This window comes from Cimex lectularius, unplaced genomic scaffold (assembly GCF_000648675.2).
Source record: "Cimex lectularius strain Harlan isolate CLEC.00 unplaced genomic scaffold, Clec_2.1 scaffold37, whole genome shotgun sequence".
In the NCBI taxonomy this organism is placed as follows: Eukaryota; Metazoa; Arthropoda; class Insecta; order Hemiptera; family Cimicidae; genus Cimex; species Cimex lectularius.
The window spans coordinates 2,118,937-2,144,409 of record NW_019392682.1 but is presented as its reverse complement, the minus strand read 5'-3'; the positions used below and the strand labels follow the sequence as shown (position 1 = coordinate 2,144,409).

Genomic DNA, 25,473 nt, shown 5'->3' with positions numbered 1-25,473 from the left:
TAAGCCTTGATTTTTTGGTTCAATGTTACACTGTTGTAATTGTACTTTTACGTTTTCAGCATCGAGACACGCAGGAGACCCTGGCAGTCCTGGACAGGTTGGATCTGGATTCGGAAAAGCCGAGTGACGAAGAGATGGCAAGGAAGTTCGGCTTCGAGGAAGACTACTTCAATGGCACTGTGTCCTGGTGGCAGCGACTCAAACCTCAGCTCTGGTCCCTCTTCGACGAGCCTTACTCGTCCAATACAGCGAAGGTACCTATAATTAATTACAATTAGTGAAATGTACGGCAGAGAGCAAGCGTTTTTTATTTTATTTTATATTGCTACAATTTTTTTTTTTTTTTTTTTTTTTTTTTTGGCGTATAGGCCAGCAATTAGGTCTTGGATAGTTAAGATTCATGTTCATTAAACCGCGTCTAAGCGATGTTTTACAAACCATTAACTTGTCAACACAATCATAAAGGCATGTTAGCCTTGTTTAATTAGCTAAGTACAAAATGGGGTAAAAATTTTGCATGACAAAAGATAATTACAAGATTTTTCTAAGTAAAATTCCGTGATGGATGGTCGGAAATGTCACCAAATTACTATTTTTTCCTGATTAAATAAAAATTAACGTCTTTCCGCCCTCTGCCAGTTGTTCTATCCTGTAGTGTGAGGATATACTTCCCAAATTTACCAGCACCTCAGGTCCAATCGAGTGTTCCGTAGACTATGCAGGTCCGGAGCTTCCGGTGGGTGTTGCTCGACAGCGGGGTCTCCAAAATCCGATCAATATGACCGCAGGAGGATCTCAAGGCAGTAAGGGAGAGGGTGAGGAGCAACCTCGGCAGATTTTTCATTGGTCCTTGAGCGTCTTCTTGGTTTGCTAAGGGATGCATCCTCTCGCACCCACTACTACACCGGTCGCCAAAAAATATCTCTTCCGGTTCAGCTCCGTGAGGGCTTCCCTCAAGACCCCGTACTTTCGCGCCTTGAGGTCCGCTACCGCTTCCAACGCGGCCGCGATCTCATACGCGACGGCGAGGTCTAACCCTATCCTCCTCGGTCGCGAGGACGTCTCGTCCCATCGTCCCATCAGGTGTCCGATGGAGAGCTTCGAAGCAACCTGGTAGCCTGTTTCACGGAGACCGGGCACGAGGACCTGGAGGAACTCATCGTGCCTTCTCACTATCTTTGAGTGATTCTCAGGACACGAGGAAATGACATGGGAGTTCGTCTCCGTACCGGCCCCACACTTTCTACATTGGTATGTGGTGATTAGTGACCGTTTTTCGATGATTATTCAGAAATCGTGAGATGCCGTCTGGTGTGATGTAGGTTTCAGAAAAACATTTTCTTTATCGTGCCAACGTTTCGATCTTTATTGAGATCAACTTCAAGGCCTGGGATTTACAAAGGTTTAAATTTATCAAAAACATGTAGGATGCGCAAATATTTATTTGCACTGTATAAATTCACTTTTTTCCACATTCTACATGTTTTTGATAAATTTAAACAATGTATGTAAATCCCAGGCATGAAGATGATCTCAATAAAGATCGAAACGTTGGCACGATAAAGAAAATGTTTTTCTGAAACCTACATCACACCAAACCGCATCTCACGATTTGCGCATAATACTGACGTTATTTTTACGTTTTTTTTTTAAATAAATAATTTTAATTAGATCGAAAAGTAGGTGGTTCTTAAGACTGATTGTAAACGGCTTTTTTTTTTTAAATTGTAGGATGTTTGAAGTGATGAGGTTAAAACCGTGGATGGAGTGAACTCAGTCTGTGCTAATCGTTGGACAGAGAAGTTAATTTTAGTTCGTTCATTATAACGCTTTTACCATAAAATGCGTTTTTAAGCTGCAATAAATTACGTTCAACGTGGACTTTGGGTGTAAATTCCTAGTCTCTCGTGATTAATAATATATAACTCAAATTGATTCATACAACCAAATTTCCATTAAACTCACCGTAAACCCAAACCCAGAGATGAGCTTATTTCCCATTGAAATAACTTTTCTAGGTATTTAATATTAAATATCTATTGGTTGCTTGAATAGATTTTAATATAAAAGGTTATGGTTTCCTCTACATATGAAACAACGATGCTATTCATTTACATTGCTCCATCAGTTTTTACTAACCATTCTGACGCCCGATACATTCTGACTCATCTGCCATTGTGGAAATGTCAAGGGTAGTAAATAGTAATAGTTTAAAAAAGTTAGTCATTGTAGAGAAAATAGAATTTCGAGAACTCCTAGGAGGCCTCTGGCCTCTCCCTGATAGATCTGGGGGAGTCACCCACCTTGGTGCCCGAGCGACTCCGAGGTTGGGCTCTAGACGGGCACCATCGTCTTCTTTGGTCATTTCGGCGCACTTATGTTCTCTCAGACTAGTCATTCTCACTCACACAATAAATACATATATACTCCAATATACAAATCCAATCACACATGCATATCCTCTGTCTAGGGTACTAGGGAGGGTACTCGATATTCCGCCCCGACCCGGCTTAGCGGAGCACCGGTGGAGCCTTGAAATAATACGCTGCACCGCCGCCCAGCATACTCCTATTCTAACATAAACTAAATCTAAACTTTAACCTATGAAATAAATACCCCACTATTTTTTCAGTTAAATTGTTACTTTTTTGTACCAATTTAATACTTTTTCCAACTAAATTAGTACTTTTCCCAAGCGATTTAATACTTTTCCCAACCAACTTAGTACCCTTCCCAAGCAAATTAATACTTTTCCGAGCAAATTAATACTTTTCCCAAGCAAATTAATACTTTTCCCAAGCAAATTAATACTTTTCCCAAGCAAATTAATACTTTTCCCGAGCAATTTAATACTTTTAAAATGTGGTGGGGTAAAGGGGGATATTGAACACAATCATATTGTCAAGAAACGAAATTTATTATTGAAAATAAGAAAATTAACAAAATGAACCATTTATTTCAAAATCGATGCAGGGGACATCCAGCAACCGCTGGATTTCAGTATCACATCGATGCCAAAATTGGAGCAATCTGTAGAATTGATGGTGTTGACACTGCAACTAATTACTTCTGCAATGTCGTGTTCTGCAGCTGTCCCACCGAAAACCTCCTGGCTGATGCCTTTATTTTAGAAAAAGCTTCAGCTGGGTTTAACATTGGGGAATATGGAGGCAAGATGGTGTGAGAAAACGATTCTACAACATTGCGTACATCTTGCGTTCTGTGCGGCTGCATTATCCATCAGAATAGAGTTGTTCAGCTCCATTGCATTAAGTCTCTCGCAAAGATCATGTAGGAAATCGCAAAATAAATTACTGTTACAGTTCGCACTACTAATTACAGAATAATTTACTACCTGCTGATTATTTATAGCAAGAACGAGAGTCGCGTTGCGTCCACGAACTGTTGGTACAGTGACAACAGCTCTCGTGTTAACCCTTGAACGTGTACGTGTCCGCCGCAAATGTAGATTAAATCCCGATTCATCTATAAAAATTAATTTTGCGCGATTTTGGGGGACCCATATTTCAAAATCCATTGCAAACTGCCTTCGTTGTTGTACCGTTGACTCATGCGAATCAAGAATTCATGCGATCTATTTCAATGGACGCATGCTTCAAAGTTATTTTTAATGACGTTAGCCCTCGGGTGTATTGAAGAAATAGACAAATTTATGTTGCGTAACGCAAGCTGTTCTGTAATATCTTGTAATGATAAGCCCGCGTTTCCTTCAATGATTTTCTCAACAGCGGCTAGAACGTCAGGGGTCAACTTGGGCAGCCGGGGTCCACCTCTTTTTTTAATTACTAACGGTAGCCAGTTCGAGTTTTTAAATTTGATTTTTGAGCTGCATCTTTGACTGAATGACCCTCTTCAACTAATTTTATAAAAAGTTCTTTTTGATGCCTTGATGTAACTGCGTACGTACCCCTGCTCGGTCTTGAACGTTGGACACCGGACGAAGATGAACCGCCTGCAGCACTAGGTGATGATTCATCATTATGACCACTTATATCACTCCAGTCACTTCCGTCACTCATTCTATACATATAAAACTCACGAAATGCATACAATAAGACGTGACAAACAACTGAATATTTTAGGGGTAAAGAAATCAAGAACAGGGGAAGGATAATTTCCTAGAAATCCGTCTGGGAATGATAAGGAAGGATGGCGAACTCAATCAAATAAGTGAGACAAGCTCAAACGAAACCAGCTAATGTGTTTCATACGGCAACACGTCATGATTGACGCTATGCTCCACATTTTTTTCGAATACCTTTTAAATAAGTATTAACTTGCTTGAAAAAGGTAGTAATTTGGTTGGGAAAAATATGAAATTGCTTGAGAAAAGTATTAAATTGGTAGAAAAAAGTACCAATTTGACTGAAGAAAGCTATACAACTCATTATCCCAATTAAAACCTAAAACGTTTTTCCTAAAACCCGCTGCCATGTTTGAGCACTCTCGTATAATCCGGCGGTATTCAATTTCGGTCCCTATACACCCCTCCAACACGTGCGACACCTTGAGTCTGACATCTTGGCATGAGACTGAGAAACATTTTTTATTTTGGTACGCTCTAAAATCAAGGTTTTTCAAATAATCTAATCAAAATAATAAATATAGGATAGCAGGTATATGTCTGAAACTCATTTATTTAGAAATCTCACGCTGCTTGAAGTGCTTATTGTACTAATGTTCGTATTTTCGTTTGGCAACCAAATATGCTGAAAAACTGTTATATGCTTGCAACAAATTTTATTTATTATTAAATAGTTGTGTTGCGAACTAATTTGTTTCTATGTAGGAAAGCTTGATTATATTTTTTTATTTTTTATATATTTTAAATGCTATGATTTGATGCATCAATTTTTCCACAGGGTGTATTTTGCTTTAGCCTTAAAAAAATAGATGTTAATCAATTAATGATTATATTTTTTTCTAATTGACGCAATGAGTTAAATTTATGGCTGATTTCTTTAAATTCTATTACAAAAAAGGAAAGAAGATTTTATGAATATTCACCTCGTTTTGTTATAAGCTCTTGTCTCTTGAAACAAGCGGCTCCTTAAGTTTCTCGATGTTAGATGTAAATTTATTCATTAAAAATCATTGCTCTCGAGTTTTTCCTCTTACCCGAGAGAGAGAGAACAAAAAAGAAGAAATCTCTGGGCCAAGTTTCTTAAGGTTGATTATTATAAGCCCGATAGAATACATTTTCCCCCGCTACGGCCATTTATTTGATTGAGACTTGAGTTCTTTCATTGATGGGCAAGCTCAAAAGAAATGAGAAAAAAATGAAAATATCCACCCTTTTAGTACGGTGTAGTGGAACAGGGATGAAACTGGGGAAAAGTGATTTACGTAAAAACTGATATTTCAGTTTGATTACCTACTATTTCGGGATTTGGATGTAGTCATCAGTAAAAAACAGTATCATAAAAGATGCGTGTAAATCAATCATAGGAAGCTGAAAACAAAAAAAATATTCCAACAATAAATTTAATTTTTTATATTTCTTTTGCATTAAATAACAATTTGTAAACATAATTTACAATACTAAAATTAATTGGTATATTTACTCTTTTTCAAAGTGTCAGAAGTAAACATTAAAACTAAAGGTTTTTAGGTGAGATGAAAAAGTCAATGGCATGAGCGGGATTCGAACCCACGATCTTCGGCTAGATACGCCGCTGCCCTATCACTTGAGCTTTCGTGACTTCGATCCACTCGGACACTAACTTCTCTTCTCTACCCCACATTTTGAATTTTCCCTCTTTTTTGCCCCCCCCCTTCGAATCCCGCTCGTGCCATTGACTTTTTTATCTCAACTAAAAACCTTAATTAATTGTAAGATATTAATTAGTCAAGCGGGCCACGAAACTAGTGAATTAAAAATAAATGTAACATAAAAAAACAAATGGTGTTTCGACCTTATGCACTTGAACATTCGTCTGAAATATATTTAACTGTTTAGAAATGTATTTCTAGTTACCTTTGCCTTTTCTTTGCTTTCCTCGGGCATTTATAAATAATGTGTTCTGTTGTTCCTATCTTCTCTATTCATGACAGAATGTTTAGTCACTTTCTGTTCGTTCTTCTTTTACCAAAGTCTTCATCTTTTATAATGTGTTGTTTTTAAGACTGGTATTTTTACTTTCTTTATGCCTGGCATATGTTGTACAGTTTAATGGCTGTTACTATGCCAAAAAAAGGATCTCACTCTATGTGTTGTTCGAAGTATAACTTTTTATCTAGGATGTCTGCTGCGTGGTACTCTCAAATTTCCTCATGACCTGGGACGCACTTTAGCGTTATTTGTCGAGCTCAGTGCTTTATAATATTTAGACAGTTCCAGTTTGTAGGCTTAGAAAGCTGGGGCAGAGCCTCCTGGCTATTTGTTAGTATTATTATTACGCCCTTGAGATGCTCATTATTTATTTTATGTGCATATGTTTCTTTAAAATGTGGGACTATTTAGCTTGAAAGATTGCAGTGGAGCCGAGGGCATGTAATGCTCATAGTTAAACACTTTTATGCTCATTGCCGTACTACTTTTCATCTTTGGGCCTTTTTATACGACTGAAGAGTACTAGGATTTTCTTCTTTTGTTTTTTTAATATTTATTTTATTTTGTTTATTGCTATCTGTATAAAATATACATTGATCAAAAAGTTTAGTTATAAACTATAAAATGACCTGTCAGACCAGGAGGCAGTGACGAGAGAAACCAATCCGTGCTGGAACTCTCTTTTATTTAACTGGATGGGGTAGAGGTCATCGTCGTTTTAAACGGCGCGGAGGATTGTAAGGGTGAGACATTGAGGAATGAGTTAGGGCTGGTTGGTTAGGGTGGAGGGATAGTTTAGGGTGGAAATTAAAGAAGCGTGTTCGGATAAGATCTTTCACGAAACGGATTTTAGGATCCTTAACGTTTGATTGGTGTCGTAGAAGGTAGAAGATACGCCGGAGAACTTTAGAGAGAAAATATTGAATTTGTTGGATGTTGGATGATTTGGCCTAGCCTCACAGATCGACTCTGTAGGTCCAAATAGATCTGATGAGTGTTTTGTAAGCAGTTAATTGTAGCAGTGTTGATTTTGGTCCAAGAAGTTGTCTGAGTAGTCCATAGCTTTTGTTAAGTTCTTGCCGTTTTAATCTTGTATGTGGGTTCCATTTATGTCTACTATCTAAGTAAAGCCCAAGGTAGCCTGACTTGGATCGATGGTGGTATTGTTTTGTTGTAAATGTGCACTGGTGGACAGGATTGACGTTTGAACGTAAACGTAACGTGTTGGCTTTTTTGTTTGTTTAACCTGATCCGCCACAGATTGCACTAGTTCGTAATGAGGTTCAGGTATTGGATTGCTTCTGTTGCTAGTATAGGAATGGACTGGGTTGACAAGGTTGCCGTGTCATCCGAGTAGGTTGTGAGTTGTATGTTTGGATGAGTGGGTATGTCAGCAGTGTAGATGGTGCAGAGGATTGGGCCTAGGATACATCCTTGTGGAACGCCAGCTTTCGCGTATAGGTGATCTTTTGTTTTAACTTTCCATTGTGTTTTATTTTTATTATTTGGACTTTCACCCTGAGGGTTGGACAATCCGCTGATCCTAGGTTCTATACCCACCCTGGGAGTCGTGGCCCACTATGAGTTGAACTACGGCGACGACGGGTGTTATAGTGTGGTTTGAGACTCGAGACCCCGAAACGGCTCACCTCGTGTTCTCATCCACAGCCCTTTTTCTCAAACCGAGTTCCTTCATTCTATCCTGTGAGCCCTCCCAACCCATGGTTGCAAGGGGAGTATCCGGGCACAAAATAAAGGTGCAGCCCAGAGGGCGTGGCAACCTCTCTGAAGCACAAGCTGTACTCGTGTCGGCCTAGGGTCGGCATGGGCGGCGGGTGCCTTAGCAGAGTCACACGAGGGCCAGTTCATTAGATCCTGTCTGCATAGACGGGGTAGGGTGTATGGTCGTCTGTATCACGGGGTAACTTAAATGTTTCAAAATCAGCCCAAAGTTACATTGGGAAAGGTTTCGTGGTGGCTTGTGGTGACGCCCCTGGCGGGAACTCAGACAGAGGCTGTCTTCTATTTGTGACCTTCGTGAAGCTTGCGTATGGCCAGCGTAATTACCCCCGGCCTCACGGGAGACGTTGCGACCGGACGACAGCATCTAAGCGTAGAGTACGCGATGATCATCCTATAGTCCCTCGAATGCAGAGTACGCGAACGGAAACGGGTAGTGAATCGTTGTCTCTGACTCGAGTATGCTTTGCATTGTTGTGCGTATGATCGGCGTGGAACCCTTGGGGAAGCGAAGGGTCGGACCACCTAAGCTGAGCTTATGGCGTCTCTCGACTGCGCATGGCAGGTGTAGGCTGAGCTCGGTAAGAGACTACAGTAGGCGGTGCTCATCTAGGGTGCCGGGGCGTTCCCGGAAGTTTCTACGCTAGGGAAGCCCCTATCCTCAGGGAAATAGAGTGACCTTCTCAATCTAGGGAGTACGCGGGAGAACAGGCTGATGTATTTCGGAGTGGCAAGCAACAACAACACGATTAAAGAACAAGCAGAGAGCGAGGTTGTCTCGGCCCTTAGAGGCTGGGGCGCCTCTACAACAATGCTGCGCCGGTAACTCGATTCCGTCGAATGCGGAGGTGCGTCAGCTCTCATCTTGAGAATCAAAACGTCCGATAAGGCCGAATAGGCCAGGTGCGGACGCTAAAGATCCTCTTGTCTAGTTAACGATGAGTTCTCGAGAACGAAATGATCCTAGGTTTTATACTACTCGTATCTACCTTAAGCCAGATGCCCAGGATATCGTCGCTTCCAACCTGCCACGACCTCCTCGTCCCTTGGTTGGTGAGACGGTGGAAAAGGAGGTTAAAATATCAAAATAAAAGGTACTTCTATATTGTTAAGAGAAAAAAATATAAATAAAGGGTGAGAAAAGTTTTATCCAAAGGATGCCTTTTTAGGTTATTTTAATTACCCTGCACTTAATTTGGGGGTCCCCTCCGCAGCAGGTCTGTCCTTCACAACGTCCTTAGCGCACCTGGCGCCAAAGGACCTACTTTTGTGATCTCCTGAGACGTGACACACCTAAGCATGGTTATTCTCCAAATGGGGCTTTCAACTAAGTCATTTCAGCCCAGCGTATGCAAAATATAATCTAGTCTAAAACTAACTTCTATTAATCACACAAATAAATACATTCACATCTACGTACATTGCACTCATTCTGATTAGCCGTAAGATTACCCGATATCCCTCTATGGAGCTATTACTATGTATTTCAAAGTAGGTTATAATTAAACACCATTTACTGTTTCAGTCAGATAGTTTAATTGTCAAAAATGTAGGTACACAGTATTTGATATTTTCATTCCACTGATTTTTTCAACATCACAAGTGCATGCAATTCTTTGGACTTTAGCATGTAACTTGTAATATTTAGCATGCCTTTCTTGTCCTGTATTTGACCGTCATGCTTAGCTTGCATAAGTGATCATGAGTTTGGCATTATTAAGGTATTGCCATAGTTCTTCTTAGGATTTCTTTGGCATGATCTATCATAGAGTCTTTGCTATATATTGTACCTTTAGTGCCCTGTCGTGGTGTCGTCTCTTGATCCAGGTTTATCATTGGTCAAGAAATCTTTTTAGGAGAGATTACACAACGCAAAAGTATATAGTTTATTACGGTGCTGTTCATTTTAAGATAAAAAAATTTAAGCAATAAAATTTATGCCTATGTTATGTGTTTAGACTAGGGGTGGGCATTATCTTTATTGAACGTGTGAAATAGTATCGGATATTGAAGAATGTTCAAAGAAGGGAGATATTGTATTCTTTGACCTTTTTTTACCATTTTTGATTTTTTCGTAAAACAGGGGAATTAAATTAAAAACAAGTTGAGTATGCTGAAATTTAAGAAAGTATGAAATGTTGAAAGGTAAGATTAAAAGTTTTAAACATGTTTTTTATTACGTTGAAGATGACTTCAAGTAGAACATAATATTTTTGTAGTATGTTTGCTTTTTAAAGAAATGCTCTTGTCAGAATTCAATTTCGTACGAGTAAACATATTTTTACAACCCCCGCCTGTCCTAATTTCCATAATGGGGTCGATACTCGTTGAATCTCCGTGTATTGAAAGGAAATCATTCAACTCCCCGACTGGCCTCATGATATTTTGATTTACAACTAAAAATTATCAAGGATATAATTTATGAGAGGGCTCAGAGTTGTAATTCTGAGTCTGGGACAGAGTGACAGGTTGATTTATTGTAGGCGACGGAGGGAGAAGAAGTGGTTCCGTTAAAATATAGCCCTATATCGACTACCCAATCTTTGTTTTGTCAATATCAACGCGTGCTTGATCCCGTATTTGCCCGGTTGTGTGTTTTACGCAGTGGGCGATTTAATTCGATTATTCTGTCTAACCGAATTCGGAGGCGTTTTTAATTGTATCACTTTAAGCGATTTTGAACAATTCCGGTCTTTATTGGGGATTTTAAACTATGCTGATTAGGATTCGGGTTGTGGTCTTCAAACATGCAAATATCAACGCCCAAGCTTTCGACAAGTTTTATTGCCTTCTTCAGAGGATGTTTAGTCTTTCATGGTAACTGTTAAGTATTTTCAGTACCTCATCAATTTTATCTATTGGACGGGCCGTTAAAAAATACTACTCACCGCTAAAAGATAAAATTGAGAAAGGACTACAATCAGGCCTGGTATACAAAGTTGAATGCAAAGACTGCAAGAAAGTATACTATGGGGAAACCAAGCAATACCTAAAGAATAGAATTTATCAACATAAATACACAGTCCAAACTAGTAAAAACAATGAAACTGCCTTGGCACAACATGCAGTTATTGAAGGCCATACATTTTTATTTGATGATGTTAATATTGTTACAAAGGAACGAAACAGTAAAAAACGAAAGTTTCTGGAGGCCCTTTACATAAAAAAAGATAAACTGTTTGTAAATTACCGTCAAGACATATCTTAAATGATTGCTATTTTAATTTGTTAAACAATATATAAAAATAATCTAGTCAATTTTAAACTCTGGAGGAAACTTAAAATCTGTGATAGTTCTGATAATAATTGTTAAAATATAGTTAATAAAATAAATAAAATTTGTTGTTTAAAAATAGATTTTTAAGAAAAATGCAATTTTAACTGTTGACTGGTTTTTTTTAATGTTGAGTCGTTGGTCTGTGATAAGATGTTGAAAAGAGGTCGAATATGAGAGGTTGTGATAAGAGTCTAGTCAGGTTAAAAATATTAAAACGTTTGTTCGTAGTCTGAATAAGTACCATACCGGCTCTTTTTTAAAATAAACTGTTATAAAATATTAATGACTGACGACCACTTTTTTAACCATTGTAAGTATGGTTAGGGATGGTTAGGGGGTTATTTTAACCATTGTAAGTAGCGAAGAAACAATGATAACCATGTTGATATAAAAATGTAAAAAATATTTGTTCTGTGTACAGACGTTAACTCACCTGAGGAAGGATTAGAATAAATCCGAAACGTGTGGATAAAAACTGGTTGTGATTTTTTTGAGATGACCTATTATACCACCTTCAAGAAGGAAAAATCATAAGACTTTGTTGAGGTCGAAATATAAGAAAACATCGTTACTCTAATCATGGGACATTACACTTTTTTCCTCCTGAGCACGAGCACTGCAGCTCTACAGCCTATTGTACTTTATCCCCCTCTCTATATTTTTGGGGGCCCGCTACCCAGGTGTGAATTTGAGCCCCCGTGTGCCGGTGTTCTTCCATCGAAGAAACTCATTTTTGAAGAGGGTTGGGACCAAATTCAGGGTCGCTGAGATCTGATCCCCCTCCTTCCATTGATGAGTGCCGTGTCAATTTCTCTCAATCGCCACCGGTCCCTTAGGTGCCAGAAAAAGTCCAGAAGCGACGGTGGGGATCGAACCCACGACCGCGGGATCTACTAGCCGAGAGTCTGACCCCTTAACCACCCGGCTACCGCGACCCCCAACTAAACTAATAGTTTGTAATCGTAATTTCAAACTAAATGAGTTCAACTAATTTAGTTGAGCAGATTTAGTTGAACTAAAAAGTACAAACTGTTAGTTTTAGGTTTCAACTAACAACTAAATTTTTTTTTAATGAACAACTTATAATAATAATAGTACATTCTTTAGAGGATTTTGTAGAATAAACAACTTTTTACGTCCTTGAAGAAACCAGGACGTAAAATCATTTGGCCCAACAACAACATTACGTTGGACGTCTTCTTCCCCTTCATATTTTGGTCATCACTGATTTTGAATGCAACATAATTACCTATTGTAATATAAGTGTATTGCATGCAGTAAGACGTATGCGTAGTGATGTTTTCAAGAAAACATTAGGCGCGAACATCACACTCTTTTCCTTAAAATTTTGTTCACAAACTCTAACTTCATTACGACTACCCTTTTCGGGATTTCATCAACCAATGTCAACCTAAAATCAGCTTGGAAAAATCAATGAGACAAACACAAATTAAACAAAAGACCGAAAGTTTGAACAAGACGGAAGACGCAATCATTGGTTTTGGAAAATGCCACACACACACGTACATACAACAAAAACTCAACTAAATTGGTCAACTAAATTAATTTCAAAACTTAATTGATGAACTAAATTAGTTTAAAAACTCAAGAAAAGTTTTAGTTGTTAGTTGAAAGCTAAAACTAAAACTAACAGTTTGTACTTTTTAGTTCAACTAAATCTGCTCAACTAAATTAGTTTTAGTTTCTTATTCAACTAAACTAATTTAGTTGAACTAAAAACTGTCAACTACTTTAGTTGAAAAAATTTAGTTGCAACTACTTGGCAACTATTAATTTTTTAGTTGAGAGTTTAGTTCAACTAATTTTTAGTTAATAATGCCCAAGTCTGCTTTCATATATGTGCATTTATAAAACAATAACAATTAATTTAAAATTAACAAACTTTTTAGGCACATATTTATCACAGACGTTTGACTAGAAAATGTGCTTATCAGGTTATCAGGTCAGAGGTTCCGAAACACTATCACCTACTGATAACAACTTTTTTTATACAATTTAAAAAAACTCAAGATCTTAATTTCTAGTATATTAATAATTTTATGTTATCACAGCCTGTTATAATAAACATTTTAAATATATTAAAATAAACGTAAGCTTAACAATGGCAAGTATTGAATGGTACATGTTAAAAAGAAACATTTCGCTATGCTATAACGATGTGATTTTTGCCAGGCGAGAATCAGGAGCTTAAAGCGATTTCAAAATAAACTTAAAATGTGACCTTAAAGAATAAACAAACAACAGTTCTATGCCAGTCTCAATATACAACAAATAATTAGGAGTTGATGATGGCAGGGGAAACAACTTAAGAACAAAAAACAAGAAACTGCATTTACAATAAGATTTAGGTGAAGCTCAGTATCGTCGAAAGCTCGGCAAACTTAAAGAATTGTCATTCTTTTGTGACCTCACCGAAGATCCTTTTTTCCAAGTTGTTCAACAGCAGGTCGATACATCATCGTCTTTAATTTTTCTAAAAAGTTTTGGGCACTGAATTCAATAGTAAAGTAAAAAATACCTTTTTTGAACAGTTTTTTTTAAAGGAAATCTATTCAATAATGCTCATGAATAGCAGGATGTTTATGTTCCACAAGCACTACTGCCTTTTGGCTTATTCTACTTTCCTAGTTCTTTAGTTCAGTCCAATCGACTCGATCCTTTGCTTAAGCAAAACTAGGCTGTCTGTCGTTGCTTTCTCAGGGTTTTCTTTGAGTCCCGTATTAGTCTCCATTGAACGGTTGTTTCACATTCAAATAGGATATCAATAGTTGTTTCTTCCTCCTCACTGCATAACGTAGAAATTGGGCAATAATTAATTCTAGTGGCCGATAACTAGTACTAGTACTAGTACTAAACTCCTCTGAGTTTAGCCCTAAGTGTAGCAGTGAGTTTGCCAATTTTAGCAAGGGCTGGTTTAGCATAAATGTAAAATACCACCTCTATGTTTTATTCTCTTGTTCTTTTAACTTTTTTTTACCCATTCTATGATGGATTTGTTTCTGTAATCCCACTAATAGGTTCAGGGCCGATATGTGATCATGCAGATCCTCCAAATTGAACTGTAAATAATTATGTACATTAAATAAATTTAAGAAAATCGCATAAAAACTTAGTAAACCATATCAGTGAATTGTGTATTAAATAAATTTAAGAAAATTTCATTAAAAATTAAATAAAAAACAATATCAGTGTTGATGTATTATGTTTTTTATGGGTTTATAAAAGTTTGATTTTATTTTTATCTTATATCTTATAAACTATTGTTTCGTTTAAAGCCTAGAAATGTTTTATTTTATCTTTATTTTATATTATATAATAATTTTTTACAATATTTTTTAATAAATTTTAAATAACAATTGAGTTTGTTTGTTATGTTGTGTTAAGTTTATTTGCGTATAATTACGTATGCCTTTTTTTCCAATAATTATAAATAAATTATTTATTTTATATTCTATTAGCTTGACATGAAATTCTGTACGGTTTTGTAGCACAGATTTATTTTTTGTTCGTTCTAAGAAAAAGACTAATTTCTTTCCATGCGCGCATACAATCACGCTAACTTTTCTTTTAAATATATAACGCTATTTTTTATTCATATAGATAAACAAAACGTTTAGATTATTTGAAGGTCGAGTAATTATTCTTCATCATCAACAACCCTGCCTGAAAAATGTTTCGCTTATAGCAAACTTCTTTTTATGCAGAAAGTAGAAATATAAGGAATAAGGGAGGGAAAACTATATTCAGGATTGTGTGGTGACTAGTGACCGTTAATCGATAATTATTCAGAAATCGTGAAATGCGGTCTGGTGTGATGTAGGTTTCAGAAAAACATTTTCTTTATCGTGCCAACGTTTCGATCTTTATTGAGACCATCTTCAGGGCCTTGTGTTGTCTGCATTTCAGCAAAAAATGTTTTTCTGAAACCTACATCACACCAGACCGCATCTCACGATTTCTGAATAATTATATTCAGGATATTTAACTGGAATATCAGTTCTGTTTTTTACGAGTAAAGCCTTAAATTGAGAGCTGCGCAACTCTAAAATTAAATACACTCATGTTCAAAAACACTGCGAGTTCTATTTACCTCTAGTCGCCTGTGAAAAAATACACTCAAACAAAAAGGTTTTTTACACCAAAAATAATTACGCACAGCAGTCATTCACAAATAGGCCGTATAAACATAAATTTATATTAATTTCTCTTCGGTATTGAGTTTGGTGATACATCAGCAAAAACATAATCACCAAAGAAAGAATCGGGCCTGCTGATTGGACAAGAAGTTGAGGCAATTACGAAAAGTGAATAGAAGTAATGAAAGCTGAATTTGCAGAAAGCTTGTCAATAATGTCCGTTTTCAAAAGATGAAAGAAGATGGAAAAATATTACAAGAAACGGTAATTAGGTTAACTGCCTACTTTGATAAAAAAAAAGTCGAAACATGTTAAATATAAGAAAAATAAACGTAGTTTTTTATAACCAGTCGTTAGTTTAATCTTGCGTTTTGCTCCCCCCCCCCAACAAAAAATAAATAAATAACAAACATTGAATTAGAAAGAATTTTTTTAAGAGGAATGTCATGATAATGAACCTTGAAGCACCAAATGTTAAGAAATTATAGTGACATTTTTTCTTGCAGAGGTACATTCTTAAGTACGAGCTTGAACTTACTTTTGATATCTTCGACGATCGGAAACAGGTTATCGAAGGAGAGACATTATGCTTTCGTTTATGTAGGCCACTGCTCATAGAGGACGCAATAGGCAAACAGTGATGTTTAATGACGAATCACTCGTACTCTAAAGGGGCGGTGTACGGGCGAGATGAACACTTTGCCGCAGTTTACCCGTTCGAAAACTATCAGAAAGTCAACCATGGCCAATTTAAAGTGGATATGCTTATGGTAGGAGATAGCGGGGGAAATCACTGATGATTTCATGGAACCAATGTAAAAAAGTATTGTTGAGTATCGAATCGTCCAAAAGATAGCGTTCTGGTCAACTGAATAAAACAATAGCCACTTTTGCCAGCTTTCGGAGATATATTTTCTCCTTCCTCAGGATTTGGTGACTCACCTATTAAAATTTAAGATTTATGGTTTTTCTTAACAATTGAGTCAATATAAAATATTCTTGAGAAAAACTAAAAAAGTTTTAACAACAAAAGTTTTAAAAAACCGAACGCTCGGTGGGGGGGAAAGAGTAAATAATAATGTATAACTATTTAGCTTGTTTAGTAATGTCTCTTTAATTAAGTTAGAACAAAAAATATAAAATTAGTTTTTCGATTTTTGTTGATTTCTTGATTTCCCTTATTTTGTAATCAAGAAAAACTAATGAATAACGATTTTTATTCTATTTTTACATTTTTTTACATAACTCAACCTTAAACGACTAGGTCAAATCTTTCTTAAACAATTATCGAGAAGAAAACGTACATTTTTTGATCGATTGCGTAAAAATAATGTTCATTTTTAACCAAAACCTATGTACGTTATTAATATAAGTTAAAAACAAAGGATTGTGAACTGAAAAGTTGTGATACCTTTCAGTGGAAAAATTAATCACTTAAAATGGGGGTGGTTAGACGTTAACCTTTTTTAATAATATTTTAATAGGGACAGTCTGTATATGCTAATGAAAAAAATACGCAATTTGAATAAATAAAAGAAGTACAATTTTTCATGATCACAAGAAAAATGATATAAAATTACTTGATTGATATTCCCTTCGAAATATTTAAGAAAGATTTTTTAATTTAAAGAAAGAAAATTACTGTCAATTCATAATTTAAATTTGGTAAAACCTAAACTAGCCCTTTTATCCAAGTTATTTGATTTATATCTACTAAATAAAACAAAAAAAGTAATTAGAAATATTAAAAATACAACCCTGTATATCTAAATAAAAAACATTTTTTGATATAAACTAAAAAAATATCTAAGAACTGTACCTTGAGATACACCAGATGAAAGTATGGCTGGAACATTAATTTCATTTATTCTGTTATGTGCTCACGGAAACCTTAATTCTCAAATAAACCAAAAATAATACATAAAGATATATAAAATTTACAAATGACTAGTACACACTAATTCATCAATGGTCTCAATACAGTCCCAAATTAATAATTAAATTATTTAATTAATCTGTTCTTTTTTCCGAGGCTTTTTTCCCAGATTTTTGGACATGTTGAATCTCTATAAATGTCTGGGTAGTTAGCGAGCTACTTCCTATATAAAACCCGTGAAATTTGGCCAGTTCTGGGCATAAAAAAAAAAGTGAAAATCCCTGGTATACAAAATTGATCATCTTTCCCTGTGCGGATCCTTCCTTAACCAGGGCAAAAAAATAATTAAACAATTCCCCATCGGTTTAAACAACCAACTTAAACAGTGAAATTCAAACAGATTCTGTGCAGTCAAAAACATTGAATTCTATGTCTGACTCTAAAAGAATTCGGCACAGAAGTTTTTTTTAGAACAATTTCGTTTCTAAAATCATAATTACAGAAAATTGAAGAATGAATTTATTCCGTACTTCATTGTTTCTTTTTTCTACTTGACGAGAAGGTGGATTTTCTATTGAGGGCCGAGAAGTTTTATGCCGAATGGAAAAAAGCTCCAACGAGCTTTTTTGATAGAACGGCTAAATAAAGTTCATTACTTGGAATTTTTGGGAAAAAGTTTTTGAATTTTTTACAAAACACTTATTAGTCACAGTCTAGCCCGTGAACAAACAATTAATTACATATGAGCGTGTTAAATATTCAAGTTCTTTCCTGTACTTTACAAATCACCGTCGCGAGTGGGACAAATGACTGAAATTTCGGACGTAAACTTTTGACCTAGTGTAACTTTCACAAAGCACCCAAGAGATTTATATTTTGCACATATTTTCAGTGATAAATCTAGATAATCTAAGCGAATTAAATCGGTTTAATCTGTCGAAAATCCATTAAAAAAACTAATATTACGGTTAACAAAGGACCTTCTAAACTATGTTTTGATGCTTTGTTTAATTAAATCCTATTAATTCGGTAGAAAAAAAAGGTAGTCAGGTATATGTTCCATTTGATTGGCTATATAAAATCTTGAAAAAGCCAATATTAATTTTAATCCCACTCCAATAAAGTGAGAGTATTTTTTTTCCATTTAACAGTTTCGTTTCTAAAATCATAGTTACAGAAAATATGAATGAATTTATTCCATAAACTAAATTCACAATATATACATTTTAACCCTTAATATTCATTGTAAATCATATATGAGTTATCTCTAAAATTGATTCTTAAACATAAGAATTTATTTTAGAGTTATGAAAAATTAATGTTATATATAAATATTTATAGAAATATATATAGAATAATTATAATATTAATAGAAATACATAAAACAAATATAAAAAAATTAATGTGTATATACTTACATTTCTATCCTGTTCCGTTTTGACAGTAGGCACGGAATTCTAACTTTTATTCATTTAATTGAGTTGTGCTTATCAGAAAAGAATGTTGGAACATGTACAAATAAAACATAGGCGGATCAATTTAACGATAGCGATTACCTGAAATGCCCTAAACGTCTCAATGTGCGGTGGCCAGGGGAAAAGCGTTATTTTCTTAAATCGAACCCTCTGGTTTTTCGCACGTGTATTCGGTGCCATTTTTGCTGCAGCCCGGAGGTAAAAAAAAGAAGAGAAAAACGTCAATCCGAGTAAAACGATAATGTCTCGTTCGACGTAGCACGATAAGAATCTGCAACGCCCCCTGCCTCTAGTAAAGACCCTGGTTATCCTTTTTCCTCGAATATCTAAATCTACGAAGTAACTGGATAATAGACATTTTCATTATAAAACATCGATTAAATAAATCGTGATTAATTTATTTAAAAACAATAGAATTCAGAATCAATGAAATTATGCATTAATCTGTTTAATTTCCCTTCATAATTTTAAATACACTGAAAGGCAAAACATTCCGCCCATTTGTAATATAATATATTTTATATATTAATCAAAGTTTCAAATTCCAAAGTTTTAAATTTAATAATTGAGTCTTTGACAAAAAAAAGTATAAAAAATGTAAATTGCCAAGGAAAATAAAAAATTACAAAATTTACAAAACGGGCAGATAAAATTTGTTTTAATTCAGTATTAGATTTTTAATTAACATTTCAATATCGCGTATTTCCATTTCTTCCCTGAATTACATTCCTGGAAATGTCTCTTTGCTGGAGGTTGGCACATTCTTTACGAAGAGTCCTTTCAAGATCGTGATTGAGGTTATCCTATAAATGTTCCATGGGGGTCAAGTCTGAAAAGGGACTGGACAAGACCCTAATGTTATGCTGTTGAAGGTTTGTACTATGCGAGTGACATGTAGACGGTCATTATCGTGTATTAGAAACGGATTGTCGCCGATTTCATCGAGGATAGGCTGCGCATGATGTTCCAAAATTTCACATAGCCAGTGGCTGTCAAAGACCTTCTACGAACAAAAAGCAACTCTGTGCAACTATCCATCGAAATTCTCGCTTTACCATCACTGGGCTGCGTTGAAAAAGTTGGCTCTGGGAAAAATTACAGGCGTAGAGCAAATCTACACTCATCTGTAAAACAGTAGATCAATTGTACAAAGAAAAATGGATGTGTTCTCGAGCAAATGCGAGCCGTGCAACTCCGTGTGTTCTGGTCAGTACTGGTTCTCTAACGGGGCGAAACGTCCATACTGATTTAATTTTCTTCGAGCAGGGCATTCAGAAATTTGCACACCTCGAACTTCCTGGAGGTGATGAATCGCTTGAACAACAGTACGGTGCCGGTTTCGCAAATTTCTCAGTCAAAAAACGGTAGTCCTGTCGTTCTGTTACCCTAGGGCGTCCAGAACCGGGCCTTCTATGGTAGGACCCAGTTTCTCGAAAACGTTTCACAGCGTCTCTGAGGACTTTAGATTGAAAGGATTGGAGACGTTGGATGTTGGAAGGTTTAGCGGTTCCCCACAGTTCTATTCCGTACGTCCAAATCGGTTGTAGTAGTGTTTTGTAAATTGTAAGCTTGTTTTTTGTCGATAGTTTAGACTGTCGTCCTATAAGTCTGTGCAGTAGACCATACCGTCTGTTTAGGTTTTGTCGTGTCAGTCGTGTATGTTGATTCCACGTTAGTCGTGAGTCTAGGTGGAACCCAAGGTAGCGAACGCAGTCGGATTTGGGGATAGGAACGATGTTGTAGTATATCGTGAGAGGAGGTTTGCTTCGGAGTGTAAATGTGACATGGACGCTCTTGCTTTCGTTTATCATCATTTTCCATTGTCTACACCAATCTGCTATACATGAGATATGCTCCTGCAGATCTTCCGAAGCAACCGCAGGATCGGAATTGGAGGATAGTACAGCTGTATCATCGGCGAAGGATGCAAGTAGGGTGGTAGGTTTAGTGGGAATATCTGCAGTATAAAGGATGAAGAGGATTGGTCCGAACACACTGCCCTGCGGTACTCCCGCAGCCAGAGAGCAGTATTCTGAGTAATCTGATCCTTGTCGGACCCGAAAGAACCGCTCTGTTAGATAAGAGCGGAGGATTAGGTGAAGAGTATTTGGAAGGACACGCTTTAATTTGTACAGGACTCCCTTGTCCCACACGCGGTCAAACGCTTGTGCCGTATCAAGGAAAGCTCCCATACAATATTTTTTGCGCTCGAGGGAGGAGGATATACGGTCAACAACTCGAAACACCTACTGGACTGTGGAATGGTGGGGTTGGAAGCCAAACTGATGATCGGGGAGGAGGTTAGACTTTAATTGTGGCAATTTAATGAGAATTTTTTCAAATACCTTGGACTTGATGGGAAGTAAACTAATTGGTCTATAAGATGAGGATTTTTGAGCTGGTTTTCCAGGTTTCAGAAAGAGGATAATGTTAGAATATTTCCAAAGTAAGGGAAAATGGGTAGTGTTGACAGATTAATCGCAGAATTTTCTTTTATCAAGAAAATGAAAAAAATCAATTGGGTGGAATTTTTTGTATGTATTTATGTAATGTTAATAAATTAAACATTAAATAAATTTATTACTTTTACATTTCAATTAATTTCATTTTAATTAAAGAATTAAAAGGCACGATTGAGTGCGAAAGCCTTGCTTTTCAATGGATATTTAAAAATTATTGTTAGTGAGTAGGCTAAACCCGCAATACTTCCAAGTCGTGCCGAATTGTTGGCCTTGAGCGCCGTTTATTTGTCTCAATCCATTTATCAAAAACAACGATGTTTTTAAACATCTATACTTTTTTTGACTGTAAATATCATTTTTTTCATGTTTATTTTATTTTTGTGAATGGAAATGTATGGATAGTGAATCTGGTAATCTAGTAAATGAATCGTACTTTTAAATACATTTTGTTTTCAGCGTTGTTTTTATCACTTTTTTTCTGTGTGTTTATAGCTTGTCCGTTGTAGTAATGCATATGGTCCAACACAACTCCTGCTAGACAACGTAAATATAATGACATAAATAGATAAAATATTTTCCAGAAATGAATGTTTTCATTACGACTATGTTAATAAGAATTTCCCTACTTTATTTTTTCCCTTAAATTTTAATAGCGACAAAAAGAAAAAGTGACTTTTTTTAAAGTACAATAAGATTAAAATAAATCAAGGAAATAATTGTCTGAATAAACATGGAGAGAATATTAAAAATTGAGATTTTGTTTGGCTAGAGCAACCGGGTATCGTTTATGCTAATACCAAACACCCACGTTATACCGAATCTCCAAGAGGGAGTACTTTAGGAGAATTTACTTTAAGTCCTCCTTTTGATTTACAACAGCTAAGCTCTTACACCTCGATAAATCACGACATATATAACTGGGAAGCTTAAGACAGTGTAGAAATTACATTGCACTGTTCCTTACAAAATAATAACTTTGAGCGTTATCGATCCGGCCCCAATCCGTATAACACCTTTTTCATCCCCTATTATTTTTATTACGGATATACAAGCACTTATGGTATCGATGTCAAGTGGCTATCATTCATAGTAAAGAGGTTAGTGAGACTTATTTTGTTTTTATTACGGTGTTTGATTACGAATTTAACGCTCTTTTGTCTGCTCATAAAAATTGTATGGATTTGATTAGAAATAGTAGGTTTCGACTTGTTCGTTACTAACCCACTTTTCTTTATGGAATAATTTATAGGTACGACGGATCGATGTTCAATTTTTCCTTTTAAATATTGATTTTGTGTTGACAACAGAACTGATTTTTATTCATTGATATTTATTCAGTCTATCTCAAGAAAAAGAAAATACTGAAAAATGAAAAAATAAAGAAATAAAACTTTTCTTGTTAATTTAATTAATAAAGATCAGTTTTTCAACCAATGTTATCATTAGTCGATCTATTTTATCCGATAATTGGTTATTTATAATATCATTGTTAGATATCTCAGAATATAATTTATTCATACTGCATTGCTACTAGCTACAAAAATTCCTCGGAATCGCTGAGCTTTTTTTATTGAACATAGAAAAAATAGAGCCGTTTTTTTCAGGTATTTCGTCTTGGCAGGTGATGATTGGAGATGGGAAAAATGAGTTAGCGTCGGTAACTGGTTCTGGTTTATTAGGGGTGGTCGTCAGGGAAAAAAGTCCGTTTTATTGGAGGTCCGCCCACGTGCAAAACAAAGCAAATAATAGATATTGCTCGCTTCCCCGCTTTCGAGCGCTCACCTGCTCATAAGCTTTAATCGATTTTACTAGTCAATCATAAACTCCTCTCCGGATAATCTTTTTTAATCCGAGATTAATATCACGCGAGGGGGTTGTCGACAAAGGGCAGTTCAAAAAGCAGTAACAATCAAATTTTTTTTGATCTTTGATAAAATATTTACACGTTAGAGATTTATTGCACGAGGGTTGTTGAGTAAAGCTCTGTGAAGTTTTCAATTCTCCCCTTTGATTAATTATTAAGTTCATCTCACAACTTTAATTTCGACGTTCAATTCTTTAATATTTTCCTTGAGGAAAAAATGAAGTCACTAATGAAGTTTTGAACAATATAAAATTGTGTTTATATCACCTCGTCCAAATTAAGGGTTGAACGTCACCCCCGTGGCATAGAGCATACCATGTGCACCCTTCCCTTACCCTAAGCAGTCCGCTGCTTATTAAAATGTGTTATATTTATGTCAGATCGCAACGAATACATGTTGGTAATGATCTAGGAATCATTAAATAACCGTGTGTATAACGTGTGCCTTATTCTAAGACTTATGAAGAAGGACTCAAAAGTCTTTTTTAATAACTAGTCTCTGGTTTAAATGCGCATTAATAGTTTTTTTTAATCTTCTTTAAAATTGCTTGCCGTTTTTAAATATGAATAAAAATTATTATGAATTTATGGCTCTGTACGCTCATATGTGGCTGCTAGATCTTTACTACTTTACTTTATAAATGGTGCGATCGGGGATGTGGTCCAATGAGTACCATGGTATTGAGAGAATGTCAAGATTTCGGTTTTATTTAACCTTCCTCACGGTTTTTTTTTAATTTCGAAAATTAACAAATCAATTAGTTTCAGGATAATTATGTTGTTTTTTCCATGATTTACTTTCTAAAAATTTTTGTCCCAAAAACAATCCTCTTGCGATGTGATAGATTTTGGGCATTGTTTTTTTTTTTTTTTTTTTTTTTTTTTTTTTTTTTTTTTTTTTTTTTTTTTTTTTTTTTTTTTTTTTTTTTTNGGTGGCCGTGTGTCAACCGTGTATGGCCTATTCTTAATCGCGTTAGGACGATTTTGGGCATTGTTGTAGTAGGAACCGTAATATCAACGAGTATCTTAGGAAAGTAGGCATGGTGGCAATAGAGCAACGATGGAATTTACTCATTGAACAAAATTGATCCAAAAAATTTCTTGCCAAAATTTGGAAATAAGAAAAAATCCACACATTAACAGGATTACTACACTGAGGAGTGAATACACATTTGAGGAATGTAGGGGATCCCACGAAATAAACAAATCGGTTATCGATTCATTGGATGTTATCCGGCTTGTGCAGTTGAACGGTGAATCGCTGCAACTATCCCTGGTAGGCAGATATCCAAAACTTTCTCCCGCCGGCGTCTAAGAAACATTGGTCCTCCGGGCCGGATAACCAATTCCTTTGTTATAAAATACTAATGTGCGTATATAAATACTTAAATAATATTTGATTGCGAGTATCTACAATATTTCAAAAACAGTGGGCGATACGTGCCATTTAGAAAAATAATAGTATATGCTAAAAATAATATTTAAAATTTTTTTTCAAAAAACGCTACAAAACTACTACACATAAAACCAAAATATAGTATCAAAATGTTAAATCTCTTACGCAACTATCCGGCCCAGAGGACCAATGTTTCGTAGACGCCGGCGGGAGAAAGTATTGTATATCTACCCTCCAAGCCCGGGCGCTATCAGGGATAGTTGCCGGCTGTTGCGTAAAGGATGTAGTGAAAATAAAAATGTAATAATCCGTTTAATAATTACCTTCATTAATTGACAATTTAGGATACGAATAAGGAAACTGAATTCTGGCCAGAAACAACTTAAACAAAGTTAACGAGAAAGAAATGTATATATAGAGAGAGAGATAAGTTGATACACAATGTTAAAAAGACAAAGAATAAGGACGTTCGTACATCTTGTGTCGACTCAGGGCATAGTGAAGATCAGAAGATAAGTTCGTGCTTATCTTGATTGGAGTCTGGGAGCCACTCACCGGACGAAGCCAAAGGTGCGTTCGTGCGTACCCGTCGGAAACCAGGGAGCGACTGACCGTTTTTAGGATGTCTTGCTGAAAAAGACGTGTTTCTCCCTCCAGCGTCTTGATTTTTTACAAATTTTCTGTTTTTATAATTTTTTGAAATGATACATTTAAGATGTTAAATGATATTATTTTTAGTTAACTATTAATAAATGAAATTGTTTACATTGGCGTAAACTCATCAATATTTTGAAAAATTGTTTTAGAAGGGAATCCCACATGGACTTCTTTTCTGTCTTTCTCTAAATTCTTCTCTGTCGACAATCATCTCTCCGACAAACGTATCTATCTGGTTTCTGATATGTCAAAACGCTTGTAGGGGACACATTAAATGTGTAAACATGAGGCACTGTTGTGGCTTATTTGTGACAAAAGCATGAATATTGTCATCATCAACGGTTGTAAGATCTTCCAAATCAAAGCCGAAATTTGCTGCAAAGTTTTTGGATTGTTTGTGTCCAACGAGTGGATTCCAATGTTTCCTAATTTTCGTTTTGTCCTTTTGCCTAAAATACACCCGACCCCCCGATACCGAAAAATACCCCCCGATAAG

At 35.9% G+C, this 25,473-nt stretch overlaps 1 protein-coding gene across 2 annotated transcripts in view; it reads left to right on the top strand.

Moving 5' to 3' along the window:
• LOC106665554 (potassium voltage-gated channel protein Shaw) overlaps nt 1-25,473 on the top strand; it is a 339,235-nt gene that overhangs the window by 262,880 nt on the left and 50,882 nt on the right. Inside the window, exons 6-7 of one of the 2 annotated variants that reach the window (XM_024225679.1) lie at nt 60-254; nt 21,553-21,603. In XM_024225679.1, coding sequence (XP_024081447.1) covers nt 60-254; nt 21,553-21,603 — 246 coding nt within the window. The remainder of the gene's footprint in view (nt 1-59; nt 255-21,552; nt 21,604-25,473) is intronic. The other variant, XM_014392044.2, reaches the window with a different exon arrangement.